This window comes from Ananas comosus, linkage group 25 (assembly GCF_001540865.1).
Source record: "Ananas comosus cultivar F153 linkage group 25, ASM154086v1, whole genome shotgun sequence".
NCBI classification, from domain to species: Eukaryota; Viridiplantae; Streptophyta; class Magnoliopsida; order Poales; family Bromeliaceae; genus Ananas; species Ananas comosus.
Window position 1 is genome coordinate 2,343,737 of NC_033645.1, and position 21,304 is coordinate 2,365,040.

Genomic DNA, 21,304 nt, shown 5'->3' on the forward strand with positions numbered 1-21,304 from the left:
TTTCTAGCACCATAATTTTGGTTCATGATTTTTTAGATACTAATTGCTTGTCGGAAATTAGGAATTTGTAGATCAATTGTATTCAAGGGGATACACTGTTGGAAGGTTCTATATGTGGTGTCCCAATATACATTGTTTGTAATGCAAAGAGTTAAAAAATGTTAGTGTGCATGTGTCATGTACGGTTTGGGACATGTTCTCATGAATCATTTAGTAGTGTTCTTAAAGGAGAATCTTCAGCATGTTTGGAGCTCCTACTTAAACAGAAAACTGAAATGAAGAACTCGAATTTGAAGTGATTGCTATACCAAAGGCCGATGAAGAGATGAAGAGATTCTAACGAAAAAGGTACTTAAGCTTCTTTCAAACAGTTCTCATCAGTAGTTCCTTCGAAGCTTCAGCTTAGCAGAACAAGCTCTTTTGGTATTAGCCTTCTTTCGTTCCCATGTTAGCTTTTGGTTTATATGATAGTATAAAAATTTTTGCGTGGTAAGGAGTAGTGAATAGAGATGGAGGATTCTTTTGCTTCTTTAGACGCTTGAGATTGTTTGGTTTTTGCAAAAGGGAAACTTCAGCCTTAGGGTGCAAGTTTGAAAAGGGAGCCTAGAGTATTGAATGTGCGCCTACGAGTTAAAATCTCGTAAAATGACCAAACAAAATTATATGACATGGCCATCTCCTATTTTCGTGGGATTTTGTATTGTTGGATGCGGCGGCGAATGAACGAATTGAATGCTCTATTGTTGAGAAGTATTATAACTAACCTTAATGACATAAAAAAAAAAAAAATGTCACACTATTGATCTTCTTTTATTCTTCAGGAAGAACTAGTAATATGCTACTACTAATTCTTGTATGTGGAAAACTAAACAAACAAGGCTCCAACTTGTATAGTGGTTGACAGTTTCTTGGAGTACATTGTCTAGTTATCTGTACTTTCTTTTTGTGAGAGTTTTTGATATCAAATCATAGTGATGTGGATTTTGAAACAGTTTATCCCTCCTAACGAAGATTTTAGTTGTCTTTGTGTTCTGCTGATGATCTCGACTCTAGTCGATCAGTCGCATGATAATGAATTGAGCTGGAGTGCTTTCGACTGGGTGCGTCTTATACGACCTGCTGGGTATGTATCAGTTTCTGCATGTATCTGTTTCTAGATGTGTAGTTTGCATTAAAAGAATTCTGTTTCTCCTCATTTCTGCGTTTAGACCTGATTAAACTTGAATTAAATTAGGGAGAATTAAATAAGATGAGAAGCTCAAAAAGAATCAAACCTCGGATTTCCTGAGCTACTATTTAGAAAAGAGTCTTTGTGATGGTAGGGAACAGCTGAGAAGCATGGTTTAAAAACCATTTCTTCTCACCCCGCAAGGAATAATCAGGGCTTTGATGGCACCTGTTTGATTGAGATATGATTTAATAGGTAGATAAACATTGTTCCATGCTTTAATTTATGTTTTGTTATTTGGATGTATAAATATCTTGTTTAATTTATTTTTTAAATTTATTTTAAAAATAAATAATATTTAAAAGATAAGGAGTATGATCTAATATCTAAAAGGAAAATTATATTCGGCCTTTTAAGTTTTTTTTTTTAAATAAAATAAATTACTTCAAAAGTAAAATATGTTATCCTACAAAATTATATATATTAATAAATTTTTAAGAATTTAAAAACAGATTTATAATTTTCAGTCATATAATTTTTATTTGTTTTTCTAATTTCCTCATAAATATGGACCGTGTCAGGTATTTAAAATAAAATAAAAAAAAAACTATCTATACATGTACGAGCAAAGCTCAAACTTTGCAAATATGTATGCACTGGATTCGATTCTCCACCTAAAAAAAATCCCCATGCGAGGTAAGAATCACTAGACTAAGAGACGGTTTTTTAATGTTACATAAACATATTAATGTTACCCAAAAAGAAAAAAATTGAGAAGACTAAGGTAGATAATTACAGACTTTGAATAAATAGCATGTAGGATTCATATATAATGCTACAAATACTTGTAGAAAATAGAAACAGCACTGCTCTGGGATTGGCTTAATTATTTGCGCCGTCACATCCGAGCTCGAATCCTGTCCGTCCGTGCTATTGATCTATGACCATCTCACACTTACGTGCATTAATATAAATACATACATGCATGCGTCGTTTATATGTATATATATTCTGAGCCACCCTCCTCCTCCTCCTCCTCCTCCTTCTTCTTCTTCTTTTGCACTAGCAATGGGCAAGAAAAGCAGGCTCAAGAAGGATCGCGCCGAAATGGCGAAGGCCGACCGCGACACCAGCACTGCTTCGGAAGGGCCCTCATCGGCCGCCACCGCCGCCAGCTCCTCCTCCATACGCAACATCGTCCTCCCCATCTCCCCCTCCTTCGCCTCCGTCCTCGGCCCCTCCTCCTCCTCCTCCTCCTCCGCGCCCGCTCAGGGCGCCGCCTCACCTGACAGGCCCCCGGACTTCTTCATCGGCGTCGACGCGAAGGGCGACCCGAGAGTGATCGTACGGGGATCTGAGGCCTACGAAGTCGTAACAGAGCCGGCGAATCAGGAGCCATCGCCCGACCTGTTCACGGAGCGCGACGATCGCGACGCATCGCCCGACCCCTGCACGAGGCCGCTCAGCTCGTCGCCCCCGCCCTCCCCGCCTTCCACCTCCCTGCCGTCGGGCTCTGCCGGCAGCAGTTCTTCTGTCAGTAAAGGGTCCAAGAAGCAGGCCGCCGGCGGCAGCAGCAGCACCAGCGACGGCAGCTCCTCATCCAAGAAGAGGAGCGGCGGGCAGTCATCGCCGGGCCGACGGACTTAGTTACTGTCAGAATGCTAATCTCTCTCTCTCTCTATAGAGTAGTTTCATATATATCATATGGTTCTTGGTTATTAGTTAGAGTGTTAGTTTAGAGAGAGAGAGAGAGAGAGAGAGAGAGAGAGAGAGAGTAAGAAAAAAAAAAAAAGAAGACCAAGGGAATTTTTTTTGGTTAAGCGAAAATTCTTGTTTTGTAGTGTTTTTCTGATTTTCCGATCAGTGAGAATATTTCTGTGGAATTAATGACCAGCGGAACACTAATAAGAGAGATTTTTCGACTTCTTGTTTTATCAAAAATTACAGAAACAATTTAACAGTTATTATTATTATTAGTATACTTTTTCTTTTTCTTTTTCTTTTTTTTCCTTGCTTTTGATCGAAGAAGAGTTTCTGGAAAGGCGCAAGCAGAAATGGTTTGATAAACCAAATTGTATTTAGAATGTGTAGATCATTGGATTCGGATCAAGATGTGGCGGAATTAATATCATGAACAGGGTGCATGCACCGGATCGAATTAGCTTATATTATTAGCATAAGAAGGGACCGAGCCTATGGATATATATATATATATATAGCTAGTTGGTGCAGTTATGTAATTCTATACTAATTAACCGTTGAGATTTTATTTTTTTTATTGAAGAAGGTAAACATTTATATATGCAAAAATTAATTATGAATGCACCTCAAAAATTGTCGACGATTTGTAAATGGATCCTCCAACTATTCTTTTGCTTAATTTGTTATCACTGCACCCTCAATTTAATTATCATAGCCCATTTTGATGCAGGAAACTAAGATCTAGTTCCATACTAAAGAATTCATCAACTTCCCATCCATCCAACGCAAATACTCTGACACCCACATAATTTGAAATAGTCCTATATAAAAGATATAATATGGCTAAACTTTTTTAACCCGATTACAATATTTTATACTGTGAGTAGGTTCAAAAGATTAAGAGGATTATGCGTGATAGAGTTAGTGTAGTTCTAAAATGGGTGATCCCGTGAGAAACGTCGCGCCTCGCGCCAAACGTACTCATTGTACGATCCCGTCTGCCCTGCCTAACTAAAATTCCATCTTTGTCTCAGGGAAGACTGCCTTTCCCTGTCAGGCTGTCAGCTGCGCCGGCTGCCAAGTCAACGCAGCACTCATCTTATAATTATTATTGTTATTATTGCTATTATTACTATTGTTGGTATTTTTAGTATTGCATTTTTAATACGGCCATCAACACCAAGGGCAGTGGAAAGTGGAAACGCGCCTAATTGTTGTTAGATGCGTTTATTTTATTCTCTGCGCATATACATGACCCCGTTATTGATCAAAAGAGCAAAACAGGGAGGTAGAGAGAAAGAGAGGGAAAAAAAAAGGATTTAGAGAAGGATATGGTGCAGGGGACTCTCGAAGTGCTTCTTGTGGCCGCCAAGGGCCTCGACAACACCGATTTCCTCTGTACGTTTGTTTTAATCCACCATGCAATATCTGTTGTTGTTGTTGTTGTTGTTGTTGTTGTTGTAATTCTCTATGTTTAAAACTTCTAGATTTGTTTCTGCGCGATTGTGAGTGGAAATTCATAAATTGGAATCTGGCTTATGTGAAGAACGCACTAACAAATTAAAGATTGGCTGATCGATCGCTTAATTCGCACTCTGGATCGAGATCTCGTTGATTTGCCACTATTTACAGTAATTTGTGAAATTAATCTTGTCAACTCTGTGCATCTTGTACCTGAGCTGCTGGACGCGTTAAATTCGCGTCTCTTATCTCACCTGTCAATTTCAATTCCATCTGGAAGTCACAGTGAGATCGGTCGCTGCGATTTTCTAAATGCTTGATATTTTGAGATCGAGCATCTTCGATGATTAGTTAATTGGTGCTGTTTTTGTGAAGCAGGTAAAATGGATCCTTATGCTGTCCTGAAATGCCGCACGCAGGAGCAGAAAAGCAGTGTTGCATCAGGTGCATGATGTCTTGCTTATTTGTTGCTGTTATGCCAGTGTGATTTTATGAGAAAACTTTGTTCCGCAGAACTTCGATGAAAAGCTAGAAATATTTGGGGAATGTTTGGTTATGTTCCCTTTTTTTTTATGTATATATACAATGATGAGATTTTATGGTTGTTTGATTGGTTTGGATATCATTTCAGCGAAATTGAGGTTTGTTCAATTGTCACTTGCGCGCAATGCATGGGAAAAGGCAATTAAAGATTATGAATTTTCATTTTGGGGTATCTCAAATGATTTAGATCATAGCTGGTATAATCTTCAATACAAATGCCATCGGAAACAGTAACATGAGTAGAAAATCTTGTGCACAATGAGAGACATTTTTGGTTTAATGATCTGTCAATATGATGGTAAAAATGGTTTTCAATTTTCTTTGCTGAACATTCAGTATCACTAGAATTCTTTTTCTTTTTTTTTCTTTTTTTGTTTAAACTCTTCTAAGGATGTATAGTTTTTACACTCTGTATTGATTGATGCAGGAGCCGGAGACGAACCTGAATGGAATGAGACCTTCGTGTTCACCGTATCTGACGACATTTCAGAAATTACAATCAAGCTTATGGACAAAGATGCTATTACAGCAGACGATTTTGTCGGAGAAGCTACGTGAGTATATGCACGTCCTCTGCATTTGTGACAAGTTTGCGACATATTCGAAACATTCAATACGATTTTTAGCTTCACACTTGCTTTGGTTTTGGGATGCAACATCAGAATACCCCTGAAGCCACTGTTTATGGAAGGTAGCCTCCCACCAACTGTTTACAATGTTGTCAAAGATCAGGAATATCGTGGCGAAATCAAAGTTGGTCTCGCATTCACGCCAACGGTACTCTTCTATATCGTTAGATCTTTATAAACTCATACTTAAAAATGCAAAAATAAGCAGTTGTGCTTTATAAACTCATACTTACATGAACTTATAATGCAATCTGGGTGTTAATGAGTAAATTAGTATTTTGTTAACTTATTGTGTATGAACAATGTTCTTTTCTCTCTTTTTTTTTGCAGAAAAATCATCAGCAGGACGGCGGTGAAGAAGAGAACTATGGCGGGTGGAATGAATCTTCTTCCTGAATTTAGTATCGGAATTTACAATATATTTATTTCAAAGGGATTTCATTGTTGTAGTAATATTATCGGATGGTTTGCTAGGATGTTTTGGAAACTTCCTAGTTCCTAGTCACTCAAAAGGCATTGAAAATAATCCTCTGTATATCTAATTGATGTATCATCAAATTGGAGCTATGCTTGAATGCTAATGTTGAAAGTTTAATCTAGTTCACTCTTTAAGTAGTTGATTTATTTAATAATCTTTGTTTACTGTGATGAGCCGTCCCAAAACCTTCCAACTAGAGTTAATGTTATGAGTTATAAAAAAGTAATAATAATAATAATAATAATAGAACCCAATTTTCTCCTCTGTTCAATATTTTTCAGTAAAGCATGTAGCATTATCCTGCATTTTATTCAAACAAAACATAAAAAGCCTTTTCTCAAAAAAAAAAAAAAAAAAACATAAAAAGCCATAAATATTTGCATTCAGTGCAATACAACATCTAAATTTCCACACATGTCACAAGCAAACAATCAAGCCAATTAAGCACAAACAAGGAAAAGTTAAGGGTCTGAATATTTGCAACATCTCATCTATTTGGGTCAAAAGAAGGAAAAACCACAGCAGTTATGTTACTTACAGATATACAATGGTCTCACTGAATCTGATCAATTGTGAAGTGGGTTTGGACCTTGAGGCACCGCTCGATCGGAAACCCCGTAGATCGCGCTGAGATCCGCGTCGTGTGTTGATTCAGATGGAGATATTCTGAAGAACTGTTTAGAATCTATGGAAGAATGTTCTTCTTCCATACTGCTGATCATCCTCTCCTGTTTTATCATCCTCATTCCTTGAATGAAACTTGATAGTTGTCCCACAAACAGCAATAACAGCAGGAAGTAGGACTTGTATGGCAAAGAGAAGATCTTAAACTTCATTGGTGGAGAGAGAGAGAGAGAGAGAGAGAGAGGAGAGAGAGAGAGAGAGAGAGAGAGATAGTGTTCTTGACAATATTTTCATAAGTGTTATATGTTGGTTGATATCTTCCATTATAATGAGATTCTTGAACACAATTATCAACAGATCTTTGGAAAATGAACATTCAAAGTCTTGCTGAAAAGATGGACATGAGATAGCTTAAGCCTCCTTCCCACCTATGAACAATCACCTTCTAATAATTAATACCTAATAGTGCTCTACAAGAAAGGATAAGAACATTTTGGTAAATACCGCAGCAAGTTCCTATTGATGCACCCCACACATTTTGTCTACTATTTTAGAGGGAAGAGTATACCAGAATCCTCTCACAATTATGCATTGCCATATCACCACACAAACTACCAAGCAATCAGCATCACTCACATGAAAGTGAAATAACAAAAGTGTGCCTAAATCGTCTAAGCATTAAAAATTTCAGAAAAATAGACTCAGGCGCCAAGTGATATTTGTAAGTTTTTTATTTTACCCTGTTGAACGCAAATATAAGCTAGTTCTAATTTTACACAAATACAGATGCAGTTTATGGGAAGTTTCTAAAATTGTAACCCTCTAGAAAACTTTTTTAGATTGTAAACTTCACTTGTAATGTCAATGATATTCATCATAAGACGACGGAATTTAATATAAACAAGTGCTGTTGTCTACCATGTGACAGTTGCATAACCACTCAACTAGTAGGCTTCCATACAATAGAAATGAGCTACAAATCTAATCGGAAATTCCAAAGAGTCAATCATGGTTTAGCGCAAATCATGTCTAATACTGTCTATAAACAATCTCAGTTCTCTCGCCTTCCTTGCATGTTCAGAAGACACCTCACTCTCCCTCTCTGATTCATACACCTCAATTACATCTACATTTTGGCCAGTAGTTTTCTGACACTTGGCAACTTTACAAGCATGGAGAGGTGGTGATGGGCTCGAGAGATCAATGACAATAGGTTTTACAGTATCTACAATAGTTGGCTTGGATCTGTTTGTTATATCAGTAAGTGCATTGCTTTGCGATTCGATGCTGAGCAATAGACCTTTGAGCTGCAAGTCAACCTCAGCAACTGCATTTTTATTTGGTTTTCTTGTCCTTGGTTTCCTCGTCTGCTTCTTTGCTTCATCCTTCTTTTCTATAAACTCAGTTATCTTTTCAGGGCAGGCACTGAAAAAGGCAATAATAACATAATTAGATGTATCCAGAGAAATTAGGTAAATATGCCAAGTATTAGTTAGCTGATAAACTAGATTCCTTTTCTCTTTTCTTGTCCAAAACGATTTGTAGAGAGACCTGAATTTAGGTGTCAAGTATCAACTTTTTTCTTGGGTAAAGAGCTTTTTCGACAACATTACGGGCCTTTTTGGCGCTGGTAAAGCTTCTGTAAAGTGTTGTGTTAGTGGAGTTTCTTGAAGAACTTTTTATTAACATACCCACAAAATTGTGCCGCAGCAAAGGCATCTACTTCAATTTGAAGCTTCCACTTCGGGGCCTAAAACTTGTTTTAGATTCCAGCCACAAGCAAAAACTCTAGACATTGTGTTCGCTAGATTCATTGCTACTGAGAATCATAGTAAAGAAGATGTTCCAAAAGCTGGAGCCAAACAACCATAATGCTGTACCATCAAGCATCATACCTTTCAATCAAATCAGCTGGGATGGTTGAAATGTCGAGCCCATCTACGTGTTGCCATGAGACCTCATAGCATTCTCTTCCCTGAACCTTCCTCTGCTTCACAATAGCAGACACAGGGCATGGAACTGGAATCTGCAGTGTTGGAAAAGGTGAATGAAAAGCAAAGACATATGCAGAATCTCAAGTTCGCAAAACCATGAATGAAGAGGTCAGAAAAAGTAGTACCTCACTGAAAGGAATCCTAACTCCTAAGACTGATGACCTGGAACGGAGATTAGCGAAACGCCTAAGATCTCTCTCAGCGATCTTTGGAAGGATATACTGATCTGGAACAGATTTGGACAATTGATGATAAAGATGATTGTCACTATGAGAATGCAGAATTCTGTGCATGGCAATATCTTCTTAATTTAGTAATTGCCAGTAGAGTCACTATCAAGAAGAGTTATATTGACAAAGTGGTGAAGTGTGTAAACAGTATGCATTTACCAGTCTTTTCAGGGCTCCAACCAAAGAACTGTTCACATATCCGTTGAAGCTCCAATCGAAGAAAAGGATGCTCGGTATATACTCTACAAGAAAGAAGCACCACGACCCAAATGTTATCAACTAGAAAAATTTGTTAGACACTCTTGAGTACGTTATTGGTTATTAGACAAGGTTTTAAATAGAGTAAACTTCAAATACCACCCCTGTGGTTTCGCACTTTCTCACTTTAGTACCCCGTGGTTTAAAGTGTATCAAGTTAGTGTCCTGTGGCTTTATCTTTATCTTTTCATCAGTTTTTCCGTTAATATTTTATTAAATTATATACAAAAAACTTCAGATACCCCACCTAGGTTTATCGAATATTCACTTTAGTACCCCTTAGTTTAACTTTGTCACTGATTTAACGAAAAAAATTAGTAGAATCAATAATAAAAAAAATAAAAAAAAAACCACAGGGCATTAAATTGATACACTTTAAACCACAGGGTGCTAAAGTGAAAAAGTGTGAAACCACTGGGGTGGCATTTAAAGTTTCCCCTTTTAAATATATATAAAATACATCATCAAACTGTTGCATTCTTTCGAGCTGTCAAAATATATAGGAAGGTTGGGGTCTGATAAGTAGCTCTTCACCTCTGCACGGCCTCAGAATCTGGCGAATGACATTTAGGCTTCAGATATGCATTGATGACTTCCAAAAACTGACCATCAGATACCGGTTTATTTCCAGTTTCTATGAAATAATTTTGTTAGGAGGATATAGTAGAGCATACCAATAATCCAAATTGTGAGGAACTTAGACAGATAATTTTTCAAACTCACCACAGAAATTCTGTTTCGGGCATATCTCATTCTCTTTATTCACATCAGTGTTTGCGAGTTTTCCTGGTTTCTTTTTTCCATTGTTCTTTCTAGCGATTGTCAACCCCTCAGACATAATTTGTTGTAAGATAGCATCATCCCCTATTGATTTAACAATTCGGCATGCAGTTTCCTGCAGTACTCAGATGTCAAAAATATTGAGAAAAGCATTTTGTTAGAATCCAGTTCCTATGGAGGGGTAGACTGATTCCCGGATGCAAACACTGAAGTATAAGCCCTCTTTTAACTGCTTACGTTGTTTGGTTTCCAAACTCAAATTCTAGGGAATTGAATCGCCACTGGATAACCATTGTTTGCAATCTATACGCCTAGGAGATTGTTTGGCAACAAAGAACGAAAACGTAGTAACAAGTTTTTCTCACTTTGTTTTATCTAAAGACAACACTTCACAAGATAATCAACGATTACAAGGATGGAGAAATTACATCCGTTACTGCCTTCAATCATATAGAATTTGAATTCAAAAAAGAAGAAGCAAGCAATAACAAATGAGGCTTTAGTTGCATATGTTTATTCTGTAATTGCAGAATGAATGCACATGCATTCTAACAACCAACAAACAACAAGAATACTATTCAAGGAAAAGTTCCTGATATATTCAAAAGATTATTTGTTGTGCTACTTACAGGCCCGAAGCCATAAACTCTGTTAGAATAGTCACCGCCAAGAAGAACAGCCAGAGATATCTGAAGTATCAAACAATTCGAAACAAAGTCAATACAAGTTTTTTTTAGAAACTGAATCATATATTATATATATATATATATATATATCTCATAAAGTCATAGTGACATACAAAACCTTATTCCGTTATTTGCAGGTTTGCAAATAGATAGTTTCATGGCTAAGCTGCAAATTCACTTCACATATTATAAGAATTGAAACTTTGTAATTTCAAAACTCTCAATAACATAATATTACATAAATGGAAAATTGCCAAAAACTTCATTGGTAAGAGAAAACAAAGAAAGGGTGTGTGGCTCCATACAACAAGATGTAGAAGGCACCTTACCAGTGAGTTCCTTCCAAACCCAAGTTTGCGCTCTACATCTACCATCTCATAACAAATAACATATCCACCCTCTCCTAATTCCAAAAAGAAATTTTGTAAATGTAAGATAACTAGCTGGATGAATGGCAAAACAAAAACAAAATCTGGTTTTTTTTTTTAAAAAAAAAAGCAAAATATATGGTTTGAGGAAGCTATGTTATCAGTAAGTATCTTCTTTATTTACTTCGGTTAGAAGTTCAAGAAATTACCTAGAATAATATCTCTATATACTGTCCTTGCTCCGAAAAGGAAAATATCTGAATCTGAAGTGAAGCACCCATCCTGAAAATCGAGATAGTCATTATAGAGGTAAAAGCCAGATTGTTTAAATACAAAAGAATCATTCCACTTACACAAAAGGATGCCGAATTTAGCAATGCACATTGTGCTTCCGCTTCCTCTATCCTGTCAAACAGAAAATTATCTCTTACAAAATAACTGATGTTTAAACATATCAACATATTGCACTTATGTTTTAAACTTTACTGCATGAAATCTCTAATTTCAAAAGAGCATTTGGCGAATTATAGACAAATATTTATCCAAGTTTCTCTAAAGTACAATCCACAAGAGACATAAAAATATAATCCTCAAGAATATGCCAGCCACATAAACATCACAGAAGAGTTAGCAAACAAACCACTGATTTCATAAATCAAGATGCAAAATACAATGTAGCATCGAAGAGGTATATACTACAAAAACTTGGACTATATGGCAACTCAAAATTTCAGAATCAATTGCGTCAAAATCAATTACCCATCTAAGCAAGGGATGCCGAGCGCCTTTCCAAGAACTTTCGCTTCTTTAATCATACAAGAGAATTCCGACCCCATGTTTCTGCGCAGCGAAGGCACTGCTTGCGTCATTGTTTGCGAATTTGCCTCCTCCGGGTTGAGCTGAAGCAAAAAAAAAAAGAAAAAAAAAAGAAAGAAACTTTTAGTAGGTAAATAAAGTAAAAACAATCACTTTGCGTTCCGTATTGATACGAAATCCCATGAAGGGGAAAACTGACCTCAGAACCAGAACCCAGACGCCGCCTATAAGTAGATAATTTAATCGAAGGGATAGATCCATCTACAAAAATGCACTAGTACTATTAGATTTAACAAAAATGCTTAATTTAACCCAGTAGAACAACTCAAATAAAAAATTAGAAGCCGAAGAGTGGGTATTTGTTTTAAAAAAAAGCATTTTTTTTGTTGAAAAAATACAAAGATTTGCTTTAAAGGACGCAATGCATCTAAGATCATTGAATCAAACTAAATACTAGGGAAAAATTAGAGAAAATGCAGGGAAAAGCACCAGTAACTAAAACAAGGCTACAGTTCAAAGCGATTAGGGCTCTAAGACGATGAAACAAGCCCCTGAGGTAGAGCTTCTTCACCACGCACGCGGGGGATCGATTCGCGTTCCGCAATTGGATCAACCAACACGAGAGATCCACGCACAACCTCTTGTTCCTTCAAGATCGAAGCAAAGGGGGAAGAGGAGATCGAGGTGAGAGAGAGAGTAACTTGTGAAAAATATATTAATAGAGAGGGGTGTGATCGAAAAACTTACTGGAGATGGTGAAGTGGGAGGGTTTTTTTGCAAGATTCCAAAATATCCCACAAATTTTTCACTCCCATGGCTCGATCTTTCGAGAGAGAAACGAAGAGTGCGAAAAAAATTTCGAATTAAAAGAGGAGAGAGGGGAAAGGGTTCGTTGGGAAAAGGGAGGTGGAATGACGAAAATGGCCCTGATCGTCGGTTTAATTTTCGCGGGGACCGCGACGAGAAAGGGAGTTAATATCGTGGAAGTGGAGAGGTATTTTGGGAATTTAAATGTGGGCCGTAAAAGGGCCCAGTACTCGCAGCCCAAAGTGACGAGTCAAATTAGATGAGGACCAAGCCCGGCCCAAGTCACCACCGAATGAGCCACGTGTCGGCCTATGAATGGTCTTAAAACGATACATAAATATATTAAAGTCGGCGATTTTTGTAACTCGTCGCCGACGTTGCTTTCGCAAACGAGTTGTATCTCGCCATCGTCTTCTTCCCGAAGGCGCACAAACCACACAAAACCCTAATTAAACCCTAATCCCCTCCTCTTCCTCGGCTCCGTTCCTGCTTCCGATCAATCGCCCCCTCCTCAAATGCCCTCCTACTCCCACCTCCGATCCCTCTCCCCACGCCTCCTCCGTCCCCTCTCGCTCCTCCGCTGCTATTCGCGCTACAAGCTCATATACGAGAAGCTCGTTGCCGAGAAGCAGCACAAGCTCCTCCGCCATGAGAAGCTTCTAGAAGAAGCTCGCCGCCGCTCCAAGACCCGCGACGAAGTCGCCCCTTCGACCGATTCGCCCGAACCCTCCTCTCTCAACGATTTCGAGCCCGCGACGTTGAAGGAGCGCGCCGAGGCCCTAACAGCTCGATTCGTGAGGGACGTGTCCGAGGTGCTCCGGGGCGAGGGCGTGTCCCGGATGCGACCGAGCCGTAGCGATCCTACTTCGCCGCCGCTCGACCTGAGGAAGCTCGTCGGTGACCGCCGTGGGATATCGCGGTGATCGATCTTCGCCGTACGTAATTGGGGGAGAGAATTGGATTGCTTGATCCAGCTAAAAACGGGGCGGGAGGCGGAGCGGATGTGGTGTTGACTGGATGGCTTGATCCGGCCCGTTTGCAGTGATAAAATTCAATTTTTATTATAGACACCATTCTATTTTCAGTGGTTGTACTAGCTCTTCGTCATTACAATTGTAATAACTATTTTTTTCGTTTTTCGCTTGTTCTTCCTAAAATGTCTATTTTGGATTGAAGAGAAGAATCCCGAGAATATGATAGTCGTAACTATATTTTTTAAGAAAAGGTAGCGAGCTACTTACTACATTCATAAAGTGCGATGAATTAAGCGTACAGTATGAAAACAGTTAGGACCTCCGATAAAACAACCAAAAATAAATCGGGTAAAAAAAGCGCGCATTTAGGAAAGTATTTACAGGACCGCGGTACTAGAAAGTCGGTTGTCCAATACCTCTAAAGTGCCGACTTCAATGGCTATTCGGCTTTCATGTTAGGACCGGACCCGGAGGTTCCGGACAAACAATTTCATCATGATTTGGAGGTGATGAGTATAAGACGCTTGTTCCTTGGAGAATGCTTTGGATCCTTGTTTCTTATCTAAAAAATTTATTATATATTATTATTTATGTCTATATATGACATCTCAAACCCTGTAAAATTTTGTACACAAAATTATTCTGCTGTTCGGATCAATCATGCATCCAATGTGTTAGCAGTAGTGCTCTTCGTCTCCAGCAAGCCTCTTATTCGTACATGAGACCCGCATCCGGTTTGAACCCGTACCGTTAGCCATCCAACCCGCAAACCGCGCGGGCCCCACCTTTGTTTGTGTGCCGCTTGGACAGGTGGCGACTTCCTAGTGGCTCCTCCGCTGCACGCTGTTCGGGCGCGCGGGTTCGCATCCGACGTGCGTTTCACGTGGCGGCGCACGACGCGGCACGTTTCAGATGCTGCGCCAATCCGAGCCGAGCAATCAACTGTGTCTTACGTGGCTCGATCTCATCCGTCCATTGACCTAATCCCGTTCCGTACAACGACCCTTCGATTAATACCCTTTTCCCCCTTCACAAGGAAACCACCCTCTAGATCCGCGCCAATTCCATTTCCCCATTCCCCGTTTACTTCGATTCGCCCTCGAAAGGTGCTCGGATCTCTCCCTCCGCCCCTTTAAATCTCCCCTTTCTCCTTAATTTTTTTCTTTGGATTTTGATTCACATTGCTCGGATTTGTCGGATTAGAGCGATGGCGGGGAGAAAACCGGGAGTAATTGCTTTGTTCGACGTCGATGGAACCCTCACGGCTCCGAGAAAGGTGAAAACCGCATCTGATTTGCTCAATTTCATGGATTTTGGACTAGGATTCTCTTACAATTGACTTTTATTTACTAAATTTTGGTTTTTTTTAGGCAGTGTTGACTTATAATTGTGTTTTGTGTACTAAATTTTGGTTATTTTTAGGTTGTAACTGCGCAGATGCTCGAATTCCTGCGAGAGCTTCGGGAGGTGAGCGATCTGATTTTGATTTGTGCTCTCTTTCATTGGCATGTTGTTGCGGAGGAGTTAATTTTGTGTTTGGATGACAAAAAGTGTAGCCTTTGCGCATTGCAGGTGGTTACAGTTGGTGTTGTGGGAGGATCAGATCTTGTTAAGATATCTGAACAGCTTGGGAACACAGGTTTGACCTTTGAATTTTGAATTTTAAATTTTGAATTTTGAATCTAAATCTGCTAAAGGAGGGACCTAAACATGATTCTCGAGTTGATAGTACGTTTTTTTTTTCAAAAACTTTTGATGCTTACATGTATTGTTTTTGCATTTGTTTTTCTAAGCTCGAGTGGAATTTGATGGTTATGTGTGTTCCAATTGGTGTTATTGCGGAAAGCAGAATTTGATTTTTCTATACATATGACCTCGCTGAGCTCAGAAAAAGCTAATTTTGAAGTATATTAGGTTTGGTTATCATCAGAGTAGTCAATGTAAATTGCAATTTCAATGTTTTTTTTCTAGCCATCATGAGTATTTATCTATTTGTTTCATCACTGTTATGTGTTATTTTCCAATTATGTTTTTCCTGTGCATCTTTTAAGCCTTGTAAACATGATTGAGAATAATAAGTAGTATTGTTTTTGTCCAATGCAGTGATTAATGACTATGATTATGTCTTCTCTGAAAATGGCCTTGTAGCTCACAAGAATGGAGAACTCATTGGTGTCCAGGTATGCGTCATTTCTCTTGGTAAAGAATACTCTTTAAGATGATTTTCAGATTCGATCTTTGTTCCATCACTGCTTTGATGTTTTGATTTTATAAATCTGATTTTTAAAGTTTCTTGCTTTTTATGCATTTGTTCCTCCATGTTGTCTGCCAAGCCTGCCTTTTTTCCTTTTGTGACTGTCTTACCTTCGTTCCATCTGATATACATGAAGAATATCTCAAATCAGGGGAGGTGGAAGAGTATTTGGGAAGTATCGGTAATATTTTAAGAGTCTATGTGAATCTAGAAAATGAATTTTTAGCATCTGATCTTGGAGACTGGTGTTCCACAACAACTTGGATTATGCTTCATTTTACTTTGCTTTGCAATAAGTTACTAAGTCGCATAAGAAAAGCATGGCATTGTTCTTTGAAAATCATGTCTCTTTTAGCCTTATATAATAGGATAGCCAAATTAAGTTCATATTTCCCTTTCCTATCGATTTCATTGCCATGAGAAAAACTAGTTTAGAACCTTGGATCTTTTTAGTATAAGCCCCTTTTTTTTTTTAATCTAACAGATCAATGGAAGGAGAAAAACTGCTGCTGTTGATAAAACCTAGAAATTTAAACTTCGCTATATTATTAGTTTATTGTTAATCTTTTTTTTTTTTAACTACGAGCCTATTTTTGTAATCTAACAAAGAGATATTATTTTTCTCTCCATCAGAATTTAAAATCAGCGCTTGGAGATGAGAAGCTAAAGGTGAGTGGTAGGTGCTGCATAAGTATTATTACCTGAGAGATCAGAAGACGGTCTTACACTATGACATTTGTGCAGGAATTTATTAATTTTACACTTCATTATATTGCTGATTTGGATATCCCAGTAAAAAGGTCAGTGGCAAACTTCTTCAGGGAGTCGAATCTCCTGTAGCTTTTCTCTTATTATCATCATTTTTCCAGGGGAACATTCATAGAGTTCCGAAGTGGGATGATTAATGTTTCCCCAATAGGGCGAAATTGTAGCCAAGAAGAACGAGAGGAGTTTGAAAAATATGATAAGGTATTATAATTTTAGCAGAATATAATTACCTTTTAGCCAAAAGGATCTTTTCTATGGGTTGACGTTTAAAGCAAATAATCTACTAGGTACATAATATAAGGCCGAAGATGGTCTCTGTGCTTCGTGAAAGGTTTGCACATTTGAACTTGACATTTTCCATTGGTGGACAGATAAGTTTCGATGTAAGTTTTAGAATTCTATTTTTTTTTCTTGAAGTATTTAGTTTAAGTATTCATTTTGCTTCTTAAACGTGTATCTCAGGTATTTCCACAAGGATGGGACAAGACCTACTGTTTGAGATATCTTGAAGAATTCCAAGAAATCCATTTCTTTGGGGACAAAACATACAAGGTGCTGCATATTCTGGACTGAATTTGAAAATAAGATTTTAACTACTAGACAGTGGAATTTGTTGGCAACTGTAGCATATACCTACAATGGAAGAGGGCAATTTGTTATCTCTTGGAATATTTAGAAAGTTTTATTTTTTTCATTTTTAATTTATGAAATGCTGTTGCCATTTCTATAATCTGATATCTAATTTTAAAAGGTGGATTCATGTTTGTCAACTGTATAAGCCTATAAGATTAATTCTTTGGGTATTATGGCTTAGAAATTTGTCACGCAAGTAGCATAATATTCTGAGTGTTATTTTCTTTTCGATCTTCGCAATATCTTTTTTTTTCCCTTTTTATACTTCAAATCTGAGTTGTAGAGAAATTAATTAGCAGATGCTTCTAAACTTTCTAGGATTTCACGAGACTAAGCTGTCCTTTCCTTGTGCAGGGAGGAAATGATTACGAGATTTTTGAATCTGAAAGAACCGTTGGTCACACAGGTATGCGTATTTTACTAGTATGTAAATCAGAGAATATGCTATTTGGTTAGTCCTTATGACCTGCTGTTCATGCACTCATCAATGTAAGACGATGGTGACTCAGCAAAGTTTTAATACTCTTGGAATATTTGATTGTGTATTATATAGAATTGTGAGACTCGTATTTGAGTTTAGGCATGCTGAAATATATGAAGTGAACAATCGAGTACTTCTCCAATTTTATGAAAAAAAAGAAAAAAAAAGAGAGAGAGAGAGAGAGAATCAATCTGGTCATGTTGTAATAATTCTTTAGTCTCTAAAGAACGATCAACCTCCCTATATTTCTGAGATTACCCTCTAGCACTATCTGCTCTCATGCTAGATATATCTACTTTGTCATTGTCTGCAATTTTTTTTCCTATGCGTTTCTGTAAGTTCTCACTGATTCAAAGTCGCATGTTTTGTCTGACAGTTACCAGTCCAGAGGATACAGCAGAACAGTGCAGATCTCTCTTCTTGTCAAAATAAACTCTGGATGGCCCGAGCAGTGTCGGCATATTGTTCTATTTTATTCATTTTTGAATCAGCAGAGCAAGATCATAGCAAATCAAATAATTTGTCTTTTCATTCGCCTTTCATTGTTGTCGCCCCATTAGCAGTTGAGTCCTTTGTCAGTAATAGGAACTTGGAATAAAAATAGCCCTTTGTGTTAAATTATGACTGCGTATTTCTGTTTACTCGAACCTCTGCTCATAATGTATTGAGGGATCATTTATTATATATTTGAAGCGAATGAATAAAAGAGTTATTTCACAGCCAACAATGGTAAATGCTGATATCATGTTTCATGGTGTGGAGTCAATGCTGATGAAGCAACTCTGGAAGTTGGAAAAGCATACGATAATCTCAAATGACCAGAATTGTCAAATTACATGCTTCTTATTAGTGAAATATCTCCTCCCAACACTGTCCATCTTATAAAAGGAAAAGAGAATGAGAACTGCTGACCAGCATTTAGCCAATTGGATCACATCTATTCTATCAGCAGCAAAAATTAAAAAAAAAAAGCTCGAGCAGTAATGCATCTGCATGCTGGAGATCATAAAACCAAACCACACATTCTGATCCTAGTTGAGCAAACTACTGTCAAAGGAGACATGCTAATAAACTGAGTTGTCCGTATAGAATTCCTCTTATTCAATTTAACCATTAACAACACTGCAGAAAGAAAAGAGAAATACAAAGGAATGAAGCAACACCATCGTGTCTCGGTACTTGCCTCAATTATATAATCAAACTGTCGTCATAAATAGAGAAATGTTTATAATCCCTCCATGGCAAAATGGAGTCTTGCATATAACCAATAAACAAAAACAAATTGCAAACTATTAGTTTCACCGCCTGTCTGACGCCACGGATTCTGCCGAGAACAAGTAGCTCACACGAGAAAGAACTGAATCATGCGCAGGGTCATAGGGGTGTTCCTTGGACGGAATCTCCAATATAGCAGGAACTGGTTTGTTGTAGCTGTCGACTAAAAACCTTATCATGTTGGCAACCTGTAAATACAATTAACAAACGGTTGTTTAGAACAATATCAAGATGTTACTTGAGGCATGAGATACGGTTAACAACATCGAACATCTGTGATACTCACATATTGGCTAATCAACACAATTGCAATGTCTTCTCTTGCAGTGAACTCCTTAAATGCATCTTCAATTGCTTTCACAGTTGTTTCTATGAAATGTCATAACAGAAGAATCAGTTTACCAACAATGGCTACTACAAGGTCATTTGATGTATAAAAATCATCACTTTTAACAGTCCTAGAGCTTGACAACTATGAATTGTAAAAATGCAAGAAGAATTTCAGTGTCTTGCTATTGAACAATCTTTTTTCAAAATTCCGTATCTTTCTTTCCCAAATTATGAATTGAAAAAGAGATTCTTACAAAAATGATCTCATTAATATAAAAAATATGGAGGCATTTTGCATTAAGATAACTATGACTAACTAGCCGAAGTAAGGCTCCCACCATCGCGAGGTCTACAGAGAGTTAGATATATGCTGCTTTATACCAGAAGCTATAATATTACATATGAAATGAAGACTACCAATACAAACTAAATAAAATAAATGTGGAACAAAAACAAGACAAAGGGTGATTTGATGAGTTAATGAAATTACTGTTGTCGACAATAACGAAGTTTGTCTTTCTCCGCAGATCAACATTACCAACTCCAGCCAACAGGAATCCAGTCACAGTGTCCTAAGAGAACCAAATAAAAAAGAACAGAAAATAATCCTCAGATCTTCTATGATTTACAATTTAGTAAAAAAATATAAAATAGCACAAAAACAAATCTGGATGATGCTCATTTCTATATCAATAGCTTGGAAGCGCCATCTCACACATGGCGATATTTTTCTAGTGTTGCATGAAGCAAATTTTAGATGTCATTCAGGGTCATACTACATGACCTGTTGTAAAAACTCATCAGCAATTAAATGACATAAGTATTTCTGAAAGATAACCATGTATAATGCTCTGCAATCTGCAGGAACCATCTATAGTGCATTCCTAGATCCAACTAGTAAATAACTCATGAGCATCTCTCATTTGAATAACAGCGGTAATCACCACAAAATCCAAGAAAAATTAGAATGCCCACATAACGATAATAACTAAATTTATGAAATCTCAAGGAAAGTTGTTCCAAAACTAATCACACAGCTTCAAACAGACCAAAATTTCCCTAAATTCCAAAAAACGCAAATCATAGGTCACATTGGTGATAACTGATAAAGCATAGCGTGCATGGGAAATATTAGAGTCAACCGTATACAAATTGGTAGAAAACTCAATGATAACTAAGCCCCAGTTTTCCAAGGTGAACAACACTAACTAGATCTTGACACATACGCTGTCGCCGTCTTCTAAATGTTCATACAGTAAGCTTAAACTATCAGAAAAAATACAAGATTATGGAAGTAACTAGTCAAAATAACTACTACATGATTCTCGAGAATTTCACCTACTATCATCAGTTTTGGCAAATGAAAATGAGACACACAAACTACCTGTTCAAAAATTTGCCTTTTATACAAGCTAATTTGCTTATTTCCTAATCCGAATATCAAAAACTCTACGACAGTAATCAGATAAATTCCCGTAATGAACAAAAATTAGACCAACAAGCTACCTATTGAAATTTACTCAGTACTATTCTCTAGTCCGAATTCTGAAAACACTTCGACAAAAATCAGATTGTAAAAGAGCCATTTTTCTCGAAGCGAGATGAATAGGACCTACCTCGTCGGCGATCATTGCAATAAGAGCCGAGTTAATCGTCTGGATCGGAGTTCGTCCAGCCATCGCAACCAATAATTACTAAAAAAACAGGTAAATATAAAACCTAATAAAAAACCAACGCAAAAGGGGAAACGATCAATAATAGATAGATCGGAATTAAGATTGCGATTTCTCCGACATCGAAAACCCTAACAATGTCGGGAAAAGGGGAAAAGAGGTGAGGCGATTACCTGCGATCGAAGAAGAAGAAGAAGAAGAAGGGACCCGAAGAAGGAAATGAGTGCGATCACGAAGGTGTTTTCGTCGCGATTCGTGCGGTGGTGTTTGGGATCGTTACGATTATTAATATGAGAACAGGAGATGGTCTTCAGTGTCACGAATCACAGCCACCGTCCAAGGGAGCGTGATCATAATGGACGGTAGAGATTGT

The 21,304-nt window shown here is 37.7% G+C and overlaps 5 protein-coding genes across 6 annotated transcripts; 3 read left to right on the forward strand and 2 right to left on the reverse strand.

The window, feature by feature from the left end:
* On the forward strand, window positions 2,237-2,815 carry LOC109703727 (putative protein TPRXL). The gene has a single exon (XM_020224450.1). The coding sequence runs from the start codon at window positions 2,237-2,239 to the stop codon at window positions 2,813-2,815; it is 579 nt and encodes a 192-aa protein (XP_020080039.1).
* On the forward strand, window positions 4,010-6,114 carry LOC109729023 (elicitor-responsive protein 3-like). Its single transcript, XM_020259632.1, has 5 exons — window positions 4,010-4,267; window positions 4,709-4,774; window positions 5,301-5,427; window positions 5,536-5,650; window positions 5,833-6,114. The coding sequence occupies exons 1-5, from the start codon at window positions 4,201-4,203 to the stop codon at window positions 5,896-5,898; spliced, it is 441 nt and encodes a 146-aa protein (XP_020115221.1). The 5' UTR covers window positions 4,010-4,200; the 3' UTR covers window positions 5,899-6,114.
* LOC109729021 (flap endonuclease GEN-like 2) lies at window positions 7,558-12,921 on the reverse strand. 2 transcript variants are annotated; one of them, XM_020259630.1, is made up of 14 exons: window positions 12,484-12,921; window positions 12,226-12,383; window positions 11,936-11,997; window positions 11,680-11,819; window positions 11,274-11,325; window positions 11,130-11,202; window positions 10,882-10,952; window positions 10,496-10,555; window positions 9,810-9,981; window positions 9,621-9,720; window positions 8,988-9,070; window positions 8,724-8,824; window positions 8,500-8,630; window positions 7,558-8,029 (listed from the first exon to the last, which is right to left on the reverse strand). In XM_020259630.1, the coding sequence occupies exons 1-14, from the start codon at window positions 12,549-12,551 to the stop codon at window positions 7,618-7,620; spliced, it is 1,683 nt and encodes a 560-aa protein (XP_020115219.1). In that variant the 5' UTR covers window positions 12,552-12,921; the 3' UTR covers window positions 7,558-7,617. The 2 variants fall into 2 exon arrangements, with proteins under 2 accessions (XP_020115219.1, XP_020115218.1); XM_020259629.1 differs by having other exon boundaries at window positions 10,882-10,955.
* LOC109703686 (phosphomannomutase) lies at window positions 14,497-18,377 on the forward strand. Its single transcript, XM_020224401.1, has 12 exons — window positions 14,497-14,623; window positions 14,721-14,793; window positions 14,940-14,984; window positions 15,090-15,156; window positions 15,621-15,697; window positions 16,405-16,440; window positions 16,516-16,571; window positions 16,641-16,740; window positions 16,827-16,922; window positions 17,002-17,091; window positions 17,527-17,578; window positions 18,030-18,377. Exons 2-12 carry the CDS (start codon window positions 14,725-14,727, stop codon window positions 18,083-18,085), a joined length of 744 nt encoding a protein of 247 aa, XP_020079990.1. The 5' UTR covers window positions 14,497-14,623; window positions 14,721-14,724; the 3' UTR covers window positions 18,086-18,377.
* On the reverse strand, window positions 18,716-21,260 carry LOC109728894 (V-type proton ATPase subunit F-like). The gene is made up of 5 exons (XM_020259429.1): window positions 21,105-21,260; window positions 20,875-20,952; window positions 19,749-19,830; window positions 19,215-19,297; window positions 18,716-19,116 (listed from the first exon to the last, which is right to left on the reverse strand). Exons 2-5 carry the CDS (start codon window positions 20,935-20,937, stop codon window positions 18,952-18,954), a joined length of 393 nt encoding a protein of 130 aa, XP_020115018.1. The 5' UTR covers window positions 20,938-20,952; window positions 21,105-21,260; the 3' UTR covers window positions 18,716-18,951.